Source organism: Carcharhinus amblyrhynchos, chromosome 9, assembly GCF_965287045.1.
Source record: "Carcharhinus amblyrhynchos chromosome 9, sCarAmb.v2.hapA, whole genome shotgun sequence".
Taxonomy (NCBI): domain Eukaryota; kingdom Metazoa; phylum Chordata; class Chondrichthyes; order Carcharhiniformes; family Carcharhinidae; genus Carcharhinus; species Carcharhinus amblyrhynchos.
The window spans coordinates 72,830,244-72,846,862 of record NC_137332.1 but is presented as its reverse complement, the minus strand read 5'-3'; the positions used below and the strand labels follow the sequence as shown (position 1 = coordinate 72,846,862).

General features: G+C 42.2%; 1 protein-coding gene across 1 annotated transcript in view; it reads left to right on the top strand.

The window, feature by feature from the left end:
* LOC145347936 (ral guanine nucleotide dissociation stimulator-like 1) overlaps positions 1–16,619 on the top strand; it is an 88,426-nt gene that overhangs the window by 12,235 nt on the left and 59,572 nt on the right. The window contains exons 2-4 of the mRNA XM_080195924.1: positions 1,346–1,459; positions 12,583–12,791; positions 15,807–15,884. Coding sequence (XP_080052050.1) covers positions 1,346–1,459; positions 12,583–12,791; positions 15,807–15,884 — 401 coding nt within the window. The remainder of the gene's footprint in view (positions 1–1,345; positions 1,460–12,582; positions 12,792–15,806; positions 15,885–16,619) is intronic.

Sequence of the window (16,619 nt, the reverse complement as noted above, 5' to 3'; positions counted from 1 at the left end):
ACTGTAGTGTCTTGGAACTTGTGACTGCTTTTCTTATTCACAAGTTTCATAATGTGCACGTTGCCACAATCTGATCCTTCAGTCCACAACATCTAATATCAGCGGCTGCAATCTTTTTTTTTGGGGGGTGGGGAAGAGATATTGGAAGTAAAGGTTTAAGTCAAGGGATCCATAGAGGTAAGTGTTGCGTCACACACAGCGTGGGAGGAGTTGCAGCTGAATTCTGTGTCAGAAATGGATTTATTACTGTGCTGCTTAGCTTTGGAACTCAGTGGAGTATGTGACAGGATTTCTAAAACTTCAGTTCAAAGTGCTCAAGGATCTCTGGAGTAATTGTCATGAAGAGAAAAAACGAATGTGGTTACCTTGGAAGTATAAAGTGGTACAGTTAGTTATTTTTCTATGTTTCATTTAAATGGATCTGAGAGAACCAGAGCCAAAGCTCTTGTAGTTAGTTTTTCCTTGTCACTGAATATGTTGGTCTTGTAATGCAGTGTCTGAAATATATTGTGTTGTCCTTTTTTGCTGCCTAGTAAACATAAATGCAATTTGATATTCCACAAGATCTTTTTTCATGCTTGAGCTTCTGTAAAAATCCATTGTGATCCCATGGGATCCTTGCTAAAGTTTGGTTTCAGTTTTTAATTGATTCCTACTGTGCCAACATCAATTAGACTTAATTTTATTATGGCCAAAGGGGAAACTAAAGCAAAGGATTTGCAACATGTTTGCTCAGTGAAATGCTGCTGTTTCAGTATCATCCGTTTGGTACCAAAATTTTATATTAAGATTGGTGCCCAGATTTTCCAGGATGTTGTTAGGAAAATGCTGGGACATGTGTGGGAAGAGGTATAGAGGGTTTTTTTCCTCATTAGTAAGTTGTACATTGCACTACATTTACAATGTTCATGAATCAATGAGCAAAATTAACACTATTGTGATTATTAATACAACTCTGCAGTTTGTAAAGTAAAATTGGAAGCTGCTTTTTAAACCCCTATTATACTGTGTGAAGACATTCTGCACTGTGGATGTCAGGAAAATAACAGCACAATGGGGAGTGACAAGTGTGTGAAGGATCTTTAGTATAGACTTTGAAACAGGGGTAATTTGCATCCCTTGTTAATTTAATTAATGTTGGAAAGTCTCGCTAAAGTGCTCAGGAAGTCCCGTGAGCATTGTGAATATTTTAATATCGTTTTGAGAGCAATATGTGAAGTAGACAAAGTTTCCTCAACTCTACAGGAGTCTATAATTAGATATAATACTGTCTGCATTCTGGATACAAAATTTCAGGAGCTTCTCCAGAGGGATTTACTCTATTTTTGGTTTGACTTCTCCACAGCACAATTCAGTTGAAGACTGTGATGAAGAGATAGAAGACGGGGCTGTTTATAATGTGAGCTTGAAGAAAATCCAAATACAACAAGCGGCCAGCAAGAGTCCAAGATGGCCGGGGGTGAGTATAGCTTAATCTTCCCTTCTACCTTTCCTCCTTTTTTTCAAAACAATGCATGTATATTTAAATGCTTATATTGGGGTTAAACTCTGGCTTTATTACATGCTCAAAAGGTTGAATGGGAATTGTCCATTTCATCAGGAATACATTTATCTAAAATCCTGTGTATTGAGGTTAATAGCTGATCAAGCACTAAAGAAGTGGAAACAAAAATGAAGCGATATAGCATCAAACGTTAGCAATTAAATTTGATGAAATTAAATCTTTGGCAAATGTGCTTCATCTAGATTAATCTGGTTGTTCCCATTACTTGGTCAAATTTAGCCATGTGCTTTCCTAGTTAATCTTCTAAAGCAAACTTCAGATATATCCAGTGAGTGCTTGCGCTTGACCAAGTCATTCTATGGGTGTGCATGAAATATTCCTATACCATTGTGGAAAAACTACTTGAGCATTTACAGGGACTAGAGATGCTCACCCTTCTTACCAAGAAAATACTTTCTTTGTTACCTCATTAGTTTGACCTGAAACTGAGAATTCTGGTGTTCCATGAGGGATTTCCCCCCACAAAAGTAGCTTGTACATTTGATGGCTGATTGCAATTGTGGATGTTCAGCTCAGATCCTTATTTACAGTACTTCTTTGCAAATAAGTTTGATACCATGCTGTTTTTAATTTCCAAATAGCACAGCTGTTTATAAAACTGAACCAACACTGGAACAGAGCTAGGATCTTTGCAACTTGATAGGGTAGTGAGTTAATGTGGTGGCATGTGGGATTATAACCTGATATAGAAGGAGCAATCTGATTTTGTTTATCGATTGTTCTCTTACTTTGTGGTGCATTTAATGCTTTCAAACACGGTATCTTCTTTAGAATCCCTAGAGCGCAGAAAGAAGCCATTTAGCCCATGACATTTGCATCAACTCTGACAGAGCATTTTATCCAGGCCCTTTCCCTTGCCCTTTTCCTGCAAGCCCACACACTTACCATGGCCAATCCACCAAACCTGCACATCTTTGAACCATGGGAAGAAACTGGAGCATCCAGAGAGCCCATACAAACACAGGAAGAATGCGCAAACTCCATACTGTCACCCAAGGCCTGAATTGAATCTGGGTCCCTGGAGCTGAATCAGCAGTCCTGATCGCTGATGTTGGATCTAATGTACAACCATGGAAATCCAAGTTACTCTTGTGACAAATTTGGTACTTGGGATGTAGGAGTTTCAGCTCATTTTTCTGAATAGAGTTGATCACTAATACAGAGGCTTGAGGATGAATACTCACTTGGAAAGATTTTGTCGTACAGGTCACTTCATATTGTTTGAGAAGCTTATTTTGTCCATAGCCCGTACTTTGTGACTTTTTTAAAGAAAACTCTATTTGCATGGAGCTGCAGTTTGCTTAACCCCTTCCTTAGATGCATTATCTCACTTAATATTGTCCTTTTGACATTGTCATCATAGTACTAACAGCACCTGCCTAACCCTGGCCAGCTCCAGAACATAAGAGCATAAGAACTAGGAGCAGGAGTAGGCCATTTGGCTCCTTGAATTTGACCGTCACTCAATAAGATCAAGGCTGATCCTTTTGTGGACTCAGCTCTCCTTGCCTGCCTATTCACAACCCTCGATTCCTTTACTGATTTTAAAATCTGTCTATCTTAGCCTTACAAACCTTCAATGAGGTAGCCTCAACTGCTTCACCAGATTCCACCGAGATAACAAGAATACCTATTTCAGACTCCTATTTATTGACTACACCTCAGCCTTCAACACTCATTCCTGTACTCTGTCTCATCATTGTTTGAGGTCTGACCCACTATGGTGGTGTCTTCAGCAAACTTGAAAATCAAATTGGAGGGGGATTTGGCTGCACAGTCATAAGTGTCTAAGGAATATACTCATCTCTGAACTCCATGGCCTAGGCCTCGGCACCTCCCTCTGCGACTGGATTCTGAACTTACTAACTCTCAGACCACGATCAGTAAGGATAGGCAACAGCACCACCTCCACAAGCATCCTCAACACCGGTGCCCCACAAAGCTGTGTTCTCAGCCCCCTGCTATATTCGTTATATGCCTATAACTGTGACTAATTTCTCCTTCAATTCAATTTTCAAGTTTGCTGACGACGCCACTGTAGTGAGTCGGGTCTCAAACAATGACGAGACAAAGTACAGGACACAAAGAGAATCTGAACTGATGCGGCAACAATAATCTCTACCTCAATGTCAACAAAACAAAGGAGAATGTCATCTACTTCAGGGAGCGTAAAGGAAAACATGCCCCCGTCTACATCAACAGGGATGAAGTATAAAGGTCGACAGCTTCATGTTTTTAGGTATCCAGATCATCAACAACCTGTCCTGGTCCCCCCAATGCCGACACTGTCATTAAGAAAGCCCACCAACGCCTCTACTTTCTCAAGACTAAGGAAATTTGGTATGTCAGCTCCAACACTCTCCAACTTTTACAGATGCACTATAGAAAGCATTCTTTCTGGACAGTTTGGTATGGCTCCTGCTCTGCCCATGACGGCAGGGATCTTCAAAAGGTTGTGAATGTAGCCCAATCCATCTCGCAAACCAGACCTCCCACCCGTTTACTCTGTCTCCACTTCCTGCTGCCTTGGCAAAGTAGCCAGCATAATTAAGGACTCCATGCACCCTGGACATTCTCTCTTCCACCACCTTCCTTCGGGAAAAAGATCCAAAAGTCTGAGGTCACATACCAACCGAACAACTTCTTTCCTGTTGCTGTCAAACTATTGAATGGACTTACCCTGCATTAAGTTGATTTTTCAAGCTATGACTGTTTCACTACATCCTGCACTCTTGCTTCCTTTTCTGAAGTGTTTTGTTTGTATAGTGCACAAGAAACAACACTTTTCACTGTTCATATACATGTGACAAGAGTAAATTAGATTCACAACACTTTGGGTGAAGAAGTTACTCTTCAACTCATTCCTAAATCTGTTTCCCCTTATTTTGAGACTATGTCCCTTGAGTTCTAGTTTCCCCTGCCAGTGGAAACAACTTCTCTGCCTCTCTCTTAAATTCTCTTAATTTTATGTTTGTAAGATTCCCACCTCATTCTTCATTCCAGTGAGTATGGTCTCAGTCTCATCACAACCCAACCCTCAACTCCAGAATCAACCTCATGAATCTCCTCTGCATCCCCTCAAGTGCCATTATATCCTTAAGTAAGGAAACCAAAACTGTACACAGTATTCCAGGTGTGACTTCACCAGCACCTTATACAGCTGCAACATAACCTCCCCGTTTCTAAACTCCCTCCCTCCCTCCAGCAATGAAGGACACAATTCCATTTGTTTTTATTATCTGCTGCACCTGCGAACCAACTTACTGTGATTCATGCACAAGGACACCAGGCTCCTCTGCACAGCAGCATGCTGCAATTTTTTACCATTTAAGTAATAGCCCATTTTGCTGCTATTCCTACCAAAATGGATGACTTCATATTTAACAATATTTGTACTTCATGCCCTACCCACAAAGTATCTATATCCCTTTGCAGATGTTCTTGCACACTTTGCTCCACCAGTCATCTTCGTGTCATCTGTGAACTTAGACATTCACTTGGTCCCCAACTCCAAATCATCGATAAAAATTGTAAACAATTGTGATCCCTATACTGATCCCTGAGGCACACCACTAGTCACTGATTGCCAACCAGAAAAACACCATTTACTCCCACTCTTTGCTTTCTGTTAGTTAACCAATCTTCTATCCATGCTAATTTGGTATCCATAATACCATGCACCTTTATCTTGTGTAGCAGCCTTTTCTGTGACACCTTATCAAATGCCTTCTGGAAATCCAGATACACCACATCCACTGGTTCCACAGTGCTTCTAATGTCCTCAAAGAATCAGTAACTTAGTCAAACATGATTTGCCTTTCATAAATCCATGCTGCGTCTTCCTGGTGGGACAATTTCTATCCAGATCTCTTGCTAGTTCTTCCTTGATTCAAGCATTTTGTCTCACTGCAGAAGTTAAACTAACTGGCCTGTAGCCACCTTTTGTCTACTTCTTATTTACAAGCTGTGGCATCACGTTTGGGGCAGTGCCAGTAGATTGGAAAACAGAGTCAGCAAATTTGGTAAATTACCACAAATGCATTTGCTATTTTTCCCTGCCATCTCTTGCAGTACCCCGGGATGTATTCCATCAGGGCCAGGAGACTTGTTTCCCTTTAACCCCATTAGCTTGCCCAACACTGCTTATTTAGTGATAATGACCATTTCTAAGTCCTCACCTGTCATAATCTTTTTCATCAATTTTTGGCATGTTATTTCTGTCTTCCACTGTGAAGACTGACACAAAACATCAAAATGTTCAATGCCTTGGCCATTTCCAATTATTAAATTCTTGTTCTTGTCTTCTAAAGAGCAAATGTTTACCTTTTCATTTGTATCCTTGTAGAAACTTTTGTTATCTGTTTTTATATTCTGAGCTCGTTTACCCTCCTCTATGTAGCTTTTTTCATTGTCTTTCTGTTGAGTTTTAAAGATTTCCCAATCCTCTAGTTTCCCAGTAGTCTTTGCTCCTCTTTATGCATTTTCTTTGCATTTGATATCCATGGCTGATTATCCCTTTTTCTACAGTCCTTCCTTATCACTGATATATACTTTTGCTGAGCACTTTGAAAGTCCTCCTTTGTCCTATCATAAAGCTATTGCTCCCAGTCTACCTTGGCCAACTCCTCCCTCATCCCATTGTAGTTTCCTTTAAAGCACTTGGATTTTACCTTGCACTCCAGGGTCCTGCTCCTCTGAAATAGCCATGAACAATAGAGCTATTCCTCATTTACAACTCCCAATGTAATCCTGAAAATAGTGCGCCAAATGAAAATCACTTCGGCCTACCCCGGTGTTGAAGTGGAAATTTTTCTGCTTCTTGACTGTGATAGAGAAAGGGGCTCAACAAAATTCATTCCGACCAAATAACTAGTCTTTATTTACAAAAGACTGCATGCAGTAGTGGCAGTAACATGAGTTTGGAGAGCCGTTGTTATGACTTGCTAATTCCTTTTCAAGTCCTCACTTATATATAGAATCAGTTCAGTATTTAGACAAAATCATTATCAGTTTGTGTGACCAGAGTTTATTCAGGAATTCAATCAGTAGTAGCATCATCAGCAATATCATAAATCATGGTACAACTTGCTGACCTCCTAGAACTCTTTGTCTCATCAGTCATACCTTTATCTTGTCCTTTGATAGAACAGAAGAAACTTGGTGACTCCTTCATCCCTAACCTTATCTTGTCGTAGTCATACAGCCCTAGGTTATGCGGAGTCAGTCTTATCAGGTCTTGACCTTCTCCAATCTTATTCATGTCTAGGGTTATACGGAGTCAGTTTTCCTTATTTTGTACCAAATATTCGACCAATTTTCCCATCATGCTATTACTTCATTCGTACAACTTCACAACAGCTGTATTCAGCTCCTCAAGCCTGATGGCATTTGGTTCCTGTACCATGTTTACCCCCTGGTAATCTTTCACCCCTTTGATTACCAGTTCCCCTCTGTCTACCGCACTAGTCACGTCCTCATAGAAATCCAATAAATTCATCAAACACGACTTCCCCTTAACAAATCTGTACTACGTCTGCTCTATCAAACCATTCTTTTCTAGGTGCCTCACTAATTCTTCTTTGATGACGGATTCAAGCATTTTTCCAACTACAGACGTTAAACTAGCCGGCCTATAATTCCCTGCCTTTTGCCTGCTACCTTTTTTAAACAGCGGCGTAACATTAGCCGTTTTCCAATCTTCCGGCACTTCCCCGGAATTCAGCGAAGTTTGGTATATAATCACTAAGGCATCTACTATCACCTCTGCCATTTCCTTCAGAACCCTGGGATGCATTTCATCCGGTCCTGGGGACTTGTCCACAATCAGTCCCGTTTCAGTAAGTTTCTTACTACTTTGTGTAGTATGCTTTGTCTGTGTAGTGCACAAGAAATAATATTTTTCACTGTACGCTCATGTGACAAATCAAAAGCAAACTCTCCAAACCTCTGCTCCATTTTAAATGGATGACCCGAGAGGCTTGCTAGACAGGATAGTCATGAGTGAACCACATTGCTGTGGGCCTGAAGTTTCATGTAGGTCAGACCTGGTGAGGGTAGCAGAGTTCCTTCCCTAAAGGACATAATGAACCAGATTGTTTTCTATACAATTGGTGATTTTCCTCTCCTAGATTTAAGTGAATTCAAATTCCATCAGCTGCTCTGATGGGATTGGAACCCATGTTCGTTACAGCATGCGTCTAGGCCTCTGGATTAGTAATCCAATGACATTGACACTGCCACCATTCCCTCCATGCTCTTCACCCACCCCCCATCCCCCAAAAGAAAACATGTAATAAGGGTGGGTTATGTTCCTGACCGGGAATACGTACATTCAAAAGCCTATTGGCTGCCTTGAACCTAACTGGCTCAAAAATCCTCAACTCTTGATTCTCAATACAATTCAATTACCTCCTTGCTGCTTCCCACTGTCAGCTCACTGCCACTCCTGATTCTCCTGCTCAATGCTTCCCTTTGCTACTGTAAGCAAGGGCTTGGGACATGGATGGTGAGAGCAAGGGAGCAAAATGAGCTGCAAGTGTCAAGGCACATGGGGAATGTCAGGGTGGGAGGTGGCAAGCAGAACAGTCACAAAGGGAGATGCCTAGCAATAAACTGTGTCCCTGTTAAAATGAAAGAGCACAATTGGAACATCCTCTAATTTGACAAACTCACTCAAATGCATGTGTTAGAATGTACTTAAAACGGGTGATGCTTCCACACTGCTGTGACACTGCATTCGTTCTCCCTGCCACAGTTTGTTTCTTGACCCATCTTCAACCCTTTGACACCGTTGACCAGAACATCCTCTTCAATTAGTTTCTTTTTCCATGTTGGTGAGACTGTTCATCACCATTGTCTCTAGTCTTCCACTGAGAACTTGACATCCATTTGTGGGATAAATACCAGCTGGGAGCTAAGTGGCTCATTGGAATAAAAGTTGTATGATCCTGCATTTCTGAGAGGCGCAAGCGGTGAGACAGTGACTGATTGCAGGGCCACCATGAAGTACAAGATTGATTTACAACAGAATAGTACACATTACAGAAATGAACATGTGCTGACTCCTGGCAAATTGATCTGTGGTTAACCTGGTGGTGCAAAGTATTTACTAATTGAAGAAATTGGTGCGATTCTGGCTAAAGTTGGTTTTGACCATGAGGAAAGTTAGTAGTACTGCTCTCTGCATGTACAACATCTCCAAAGGGCTTTCAGTACTAGCTCTTCTAGGAGTGCGCAGTAAATATAGAATAAATTTCAAATTTAGAATTGTTCTTCTTTTGTTAATTGTTGAATTGAAAACCAGCCAGGAAGAGTTGATAGAAAATGGAGAGATGAACTAACCAAGGACATTTAATGTTGAAACTTGCAGGTGGCTGGTTAGTTGGATGACTTGTTATTCCATTCCATCTCATCACTTCAATCCCACCCCTCCAAACTAATTTCCTTAAGGGTTATGAAGGGCATGTAATAAGTGAAAAGGATTCTGGAGATGATTGTAAATCATGGAAAGTATGTTTTTATTTTATTTAAATTTTATTTAAATTTCCCCTTCCTGGATGTGGTACAGCAAGCCAGATATCTATGGTTAGCTCATACAGGTGTGAGCTTAAATAGAGTTCCAGCAGGCCATTTTACCAGGTGGAGGTCAACAAAGATTGTGTAGAGCTCGCGATTCTGCTCCTGACACTTCTCCTGAAGTTGGCACGCAGCAAAAATCATGTCAGTAGTCCCACAACCTTTGTGGAAGCCACACTGTGACTCTGGAAGCAGGCCCAGCTCCAAATGAGTGACCAGACGATTTAGCACGACTCTTGCAAGGGTTTTCCCTGTGATGGAGAGCAGCGAGATTCTTCAGTGGTTGTCGCATACTTGCCGATTGCCCTTCCTCTTGTAGAGGTGTATGATGGAAGCATCTTTAAGTTCCTGAGGAATGGATCCTTGCTTCCAAAAGGACAGGAACAACTCGGTGAGCTTCTCGATAAGTGCAGGACCAGCTTTATAGATCTCTGCGGGTATGACATCTGCCCCTGGGGCTTTGCTGCTGGATAGCTGGCTGACAGCTTTTGAGACTTCAGCTACTACCGGTGGGTCATCCATGGCACTGTTGATATCAACCTGGAGAACCCTGTCTATTTCCTTATCGTTAACAGATGACGGTAGTTGAGGATGGCTTCAAAGTGTTCAGCCCATCTCTGCAGGATCTGAGCCTTCTCCGTAATGAGAGATGTACCATCTGTACAGAGGAGGGGGGGAACTCCCGAGAGATTGAGATCCATAGAGAGTGTTGAGGGCTTCATAGAAATGCTTCAAGTCGTTTCTGTCAGCGTATCCCTGTATGTTATCTCCCTTGGCGCTCAGCCAGGCATCCTACATTTTACACAGTTTATTCTGGACTGTCCTGCAAGCACTGGTAAAAGCATTTTTCTTGGCAGCTGAAGATGGGTCGTTCTGACAGACCCTATGAAGATAGTGCTTTTCAACAAGTAGAGCCTGTATCTCCTCATCATTCTCATCAAACCAATCGTGCTGTTTGCGGGTAGACAGTCTGAGCATCTTCAGTGCAGATGTATGGATATCATCCCTGAAGTGTTCCCAGTCGTCCCCAGCGCTGCCTGCGAGGTGTAGGTCAGCAAGCTTGATTTCTAAGTCTTCAGCCAGTGCTGAAGCTATGCTGGGGTTCTTTAGCTTGGCCGCGTTGACTCTTTTCATTACCTTGCTTCCTTGTGGTCGCCTCTTGCGTCTGATGCGGAGCCTCATTTTGGAGACGATGAGCCTGTGATCTGTCCAGCAGTCAGCACCACACATGGCCTTCGTTAGTCTGACACCCTGCCTGTCTTTTCTCCTGACAATGACATAGTCGATAAGATGCCAATGCTTAGAGTGGGGGAGTGCATCCAGAAGGCCTTGTTACGGATAGGCAGACGGAAGGTTGTGTTGGTGATGAGGAGGTCGTGTGCTGCACAGGTCTTCAGTAAGAGTAGGCCGTTACTGTTACACTTGCCCACTCCATGCCTCCCAATGACTCCCTGCCAGATTGCAGAGTCACACCCTACTCTTGCATTGAAATCGCCAAGCAAGATCAGCTTGTCGGTACTGCTCACTGCTGATAGTAGGGCGTCTAGTTCTTCGTAGAACTTGTCTTTCATCTCGTCCGGGTTGTTCATTGTGGGGGCATAGGTGCTGATCAGGGTGGCTTGACTTCTGTTCTGTAGCAGAAGCTGTAATGTCATAAGCCGGTCGTTCGCACCCTTTGGTAGACTATCAAGTTTCCAAACAAGGTGACTCCTCACGGCGAATCCAACTCCAGCATCACAACGCTCATCACTGCTGCGACCACTCCAGAAAAATGTGTATCCACCTCCAGTTTCAGTCAACTGACCTACGTTGGCAAGACGAGTTTCGCTCAGGGCTGCAATGTCAATGTTGTACCTTGCAAGCTCTCTGGCAACTAAGGCTGTTCATCTCTCTGGTCTGTCTGCTGTAGGGTTGTCCAAAAGCGTGCACATGTCCCGAGAGCCAATGGTGAGCGGTGTCACCTTGTATTTTATTTTGTGTGTTCAACCTCAAGATGGGATCCCCGCCAGCCGCGATAAACTGGCCAGCGTGTAGTGAAGCAGGAAATGTTTAGGGCACCTTTTCTAGCCCCTTCCTCATCCTACAGAGGTGAGTAGTGCGTTCCTGAAGAGGACTGCTCAGCCGCCCACATAGTCGCCGAGTTCCACTGCTGCTTCGGTCAGCAGAAAACGACCATTAGACCTGAGCCGCCTGCGTGCGGATCTGTAACTACAGCTCCCAGTGTATCCATACCTGCTGCTTCATCGCTTGCCCATCGCTACAGGACTTCAAGGGTTAAACATGATGATGGTGGTGTCGAAACTAGCGTTTGATTTTGATTAAAGTGAGGGAGAGTTGTGCAGTGTCAGCCTCACTCTCTCTTCCAAATTCCCATCAAGATCCAGTGGCAAGACAAGACTCAAGACATCTGGAGGTGGGACTAGGCACAGTGGATGACCAGGACGTCTTCTGTGTCTTGTCCTGCTCTTCGCGTTCCACGATGCTTGCACAGACCGCCTCTTGACCGTTGGACCTTCCATTGGTCTCTTCCGATCAATCCGCCGGACTCTGTCTTCACATACTGGGATAGACATCTCCCTGTCTCACTGAGAGTTGAGACCCGTCGGCTACCGGCTTGTCGAGGCCGTTGCCCGGGGTGTGGCTGCTGTCGCATGCAAACAGCTACGGGGAGCCCACAGGTGAGAGCTGCATGCCAGGTGGGGACAAAGGATGGACAAACAGCCCTGAAAGGACGCGATGTGTTCCCCCACCAAAGGTATTATCCCTCCCTGACACCTTGCTGCCCAACTGAGGCTTTTTTCTTCTCCTCCCCACTCATGAGTTTAATTGTGGAACCCCTTTGTCCTGCTCCAGCTGGACAGCTTTGGAACTTGGAACATTCTTGTTTGGTTCCGTTGGGAAGCTTTCTCTTTTGTCATCTACTGGGGATTACCCTCTGCATTTTTTCATGCTCCAGTACACTAATTCCTCCAATTATCAGTGAACTAGTCACATGCACATAATGTTTTGGCTTTAACTATTTTGTATGAAATGGTTTCCATAGTACATGAAATGACCAGTCAATGTCAAATAAGATTGAACAAAATCAGTCTCCCTTTCATTGTAACCACTTCCGACCTTGCAATGCATGCACTCTTATTGTTTATCCCTGATTTTGTTTCATTCTGTGATTGGTGACCAGGCCTTCAAATGCCAAATCCTTAAACTCTGGAATTCCTTCCTAAAACTCATGTTTTCCTTACCTCTACTGGTAAAAGACTCCTCTTTAAAAATGTATATTTCTGATCAAGTATTTCTCTTCAAGACTTGGTCTCAATTTCATTTAATAATGTTTCTGTGAGGCATCTTGTAATGTCTCTACAGTGCAAAATGTTATGGAAATGAATGTTCTTGTTGCTGTACTTTTGCGTGGCATTGACCTTTTTTATCTTTGCATCTTGTAGGTGGAAGGAAACGAGGTGCCTCCAGGTCACACCGTCAGTCAGTTTGAAACACGTAGAGTCCGCACAATTAAGGCTGGGACCTTAGGGAAGCTTGTAGGAAATGTATTTACAGCTTTTGATAACAACGATTTCAGCTATATCAGCATATTCCTCTCAACATACAGAGCTTTCACTACTGCTGATCGTGTGTTGGAACTCTTGCTGGACAGGTGAGAACAATTAAGTGGCATCTCTTGTTTAATGGCAGTGGTAGAAAGGATTTTTTTGGTCAGGTTGTTATTTTTCATGTTGTTAATCTGAAGCTCATCTTCTGGAAATATCAACAGTCACTGGTCATGGACTGAGCATCCTGACCATGAGGTATGGGAACAAAATTAGACCATTAAGTCCACTGAATCAGCCCCACATTTCAATCATGTCTGATATGTTCCTCGACCACATTTCCCCTTTAATCTCCTTACCAATCCAAACCCATCATTCTTTGCCTTAAATACACCTGGTCTTCTGTGGTAACGAATTTCATAGATTCACCACCCTCTAGCAGAAGAAATTCCTCTTCTTCTTGGTTCTAAAGGGTCAGCCCTAAGTCTGTGCTCTCGGATCCCAGTCTCTTACAAATAGAAACATCTTCTCATCCACTCTATTCAGGCCTTTCAGAATTCTGTAAGTTTCAATGAGATTCCCCCCTCATCCTTATAAGTTCCATTTGAGTACAGACCCAGAGTCGTAAATGTTTCTCATTCATCAAGCTTTTCATTCACAAAATAATCCTCATGAACCTCCTCTGGACCCTCTCCTCAAGGTCAGTATATCCTTCCTTGGATGTAGGGCCCACAATTGCTTTCAATATTCCAAATGTGGTCCAACCAGAGCTTGCCATGATGACCAGACACCTGTATTAAAAGTTTATTACCATTCCTGAGACTTGTTGTTTGTAGGTTATAGCTACCTGCAACAGGTAATATTCTGAATGTGTAAATGTCTGGAAGGGTTGGAGGATTAAAAAATAATTTGTTGTTGTGCCCAATGTAAAGTTTCTAAATTGAATATTTAAAACTAATCCTGATTAGAAAATCTGAGATGTTGGTCAAATCTGTTTATTACTGAAATATGCAAGATATCACAATCATTCTGCAGCAATGGCACATAAAATACTTTTTAAGTGCCATCAGAGATAAGACTGGTTTCTCCTTGTCCTGTTCCCCACACTTACTGTGCTTCACAAGTGGTCAGTTGGGGTCACTGCGCACAACTCAGTAGTGGTGCTAGCCAGTGTGCCCCAACTGAGTTGATGACCTTTGTGTTCTGACTTTAGAGAAACAAACTGCATTTGGGGAAGAAGAGTTTACCAAATGTGCTATGGTTAGGAAAGCTTAAAATTGGCAAAACAACCACAGAAGATTTTTCTTGAAAGCTACGAGCTTGTGATCTGGTTTGCACTGTCTGCAAGGGTGTTGGAAGTATTAGTAACAATATGCTTGAAAAGGAAAGTATTGCATGGCCGTGTAGAAGGAGTGGAGTTTACGTATAGCAGTTTCAAGAGCTTACACAGGTCTATAACAGCCCGAATGTCCTTAACCGGTGGAGTCTATGATTTTAAGATAGAAAATGTCACTATGTTAAAAATGGTGACATTTCTCATCTCTTCCCTCTGTTTCCCCAAACATGTTTTCATGAATATTTGGGCACTGTTAAACAGGTGAATGCAGCAAAGGCACATATGTGAATATTGAGCAAAGATAATAGTTCAACACTAAGCTATAAAATGTTAAATAGGAATTAATAGAAAGAGCTTCAATGAACAAGACCAAGGCTTGAAGTTTTGAATCCTGAGTCTTCAGGGCTTTTCCATGGTTGGAAGACAATCCTAGATGCAAGTGCTTGTTTAAAATGACTTGATTTATGCTTTGTAAGAAATCACAAGTACAGAAACTTTGACCCTTCAAATGGAATTCTAAATTCTTCAGAAACGAATGCAGTAAACAGACAGTAAGTTCAATCTAACAAGTCTGCTTCAATCAGAATGCAGGAGAGGTGGTGGATCATGTATAAAATATGAGAGGTAGTGGCACAGTGGATATCACTGGTTAGTAATCCAGAGAGTCAGAACAAAATCTGGGAATCCTGGTTTAAATCCCACCACAGCAGATGGTGAAATTTGAATTCAGTAAAAATCTGGAATGAATGATCTAGTGAACCAGATGGGTTTTACTACAATGGTTTCATGGTCATCAATGTCCTTTAGGGAAGGAAATCTCCTGTCTTTATATGATGAGCCCTACATGACTCCGGATCCACAGCGATTGTGGTTGACTTTCAAATGGCCTCTGAAATGGAGGGCAGTTACAGCTGGGCAATAAATGCTGGCCCAGCAATGCTCACAACCTGTAAAATGAATTTTTTAAAATGTTTTGAATCTTCAAAAGTGGACACTTTTCCTGACTATAGCAGTCACATTAAAGAAGCTATTAGTTGCCTTTAATATTTGTATCATTCCTAGAGATTTGAAAGCTTCTATTTTAAAAATTGCAACGTCACAATACTTTCAATGGAATGATTATTTAGGTCTTGGAGTTAAGGTTGATCTGGCACTGTTGGACAATGAAACAAGGATAAATATATTGAAAAAATGGATCATCTCTGCTGCACCCGCTGCGGCCTCATTTTTGGTGTCCTGTAAACTTCCTATGAAGGTTTTAAAGGAAATTATTCATTGCAGTCATACATCTAGAGTGACTTACAATTATAGAATCCCTGCAGTGCAGAAGGAGGCCATTTGGCCCATCAGGCCTGCCCTAAGAACTATTCCTGTAACCTCCATTTGTTTACTCTGACACTTTTAATAACAGCCAAATGTCAATGCAACTGTTTTCATAACTTTTTTCCTGACCAATTGCTGGTGCAGAAACTGTGATAGTCTAAACTATGAGGAAAATCATAAGTGTTTTCCAGGGGCACTTGCAGTCATCAGACGGCAAGTTCAATCCAATGTGTAACCACATTCAGAAATTATAAAATATTAAAGAAATGAGTTTGCCGCTTCCTTCCACATCTCCCTTGCACACTCTGTCTCTTCCCAGTTGCTGTTATCCATCTGGAGTGTGGCAGATCAGCTTATCAAGGGTTTAAATACCAAATCCTTAGTCTGCAAGGGTTCATTTTAAATGGCCAGATGCATATGCTTTTTGGAAATGATTTAATTTGTGCGTTTTGATGAATTGCAGGTATGGAAACCCCCACAGCCCCAACTATATTGCAGATGGAAATTGTACTTCTCCAGGAACAATTGCAGTGATCAGAGAGTAAGTTAAATTCTGCTTCATCCCAAACAATGCAAAAACAGAATTGCTGGAGAGACAGAAATTCTTGTAAGATTATGTGGCAGCAACTTTCTGAATGCATCTCATGGAAGTGCCATTCTGAACAATATCAACTGAATTAGAGACTGCTTGATACAGGAAAAAAATCTGTAATTTGTGATTGAAATTTTATGAACATCTGATCAAGTCTTATTGAGACTGTTAAGTGGGAGCTGATCTTCCTTCAGGCAATGGGACCCAAGGCTGCACGCTACCAATAGTGACCAGTTAAGAGACTGCAGCTGGGCCTACTATCCAATTTAGGATGCAGTCTAGTCTCAAGAGCTTCTGGTCCAATCAGATGGATGGCAAATTAACAGCCTCTCCTCCAGTGGCTGCTGAGGATAGGGCATCTCAATGATGGGTTGGGGGGGTGCCAGAAACTTGAGAGATTGGTGGGGTTTAGAAGCTGCATTTATATGACAACAGAAACTGGTGCAGCAGCCCCTCAAGGCAGGAAGTGGTCCTCAGTTGGTATTGTAATTGGCTGCCCAGTGGTTTTGCCAAGCTGCCCAAGTGCCACACTTTTGGCAAATATGGCATAGCACTGGATAATGATTAGGCTAGACTCCTGATTACTCCCAGTATTTTGCCAAGATTCATACCCCCTGGCCCATCACCAATTATCCAGGAAAGTGCAACACTATCGACACAGCATCAAAACTCTTCAACGAGTAA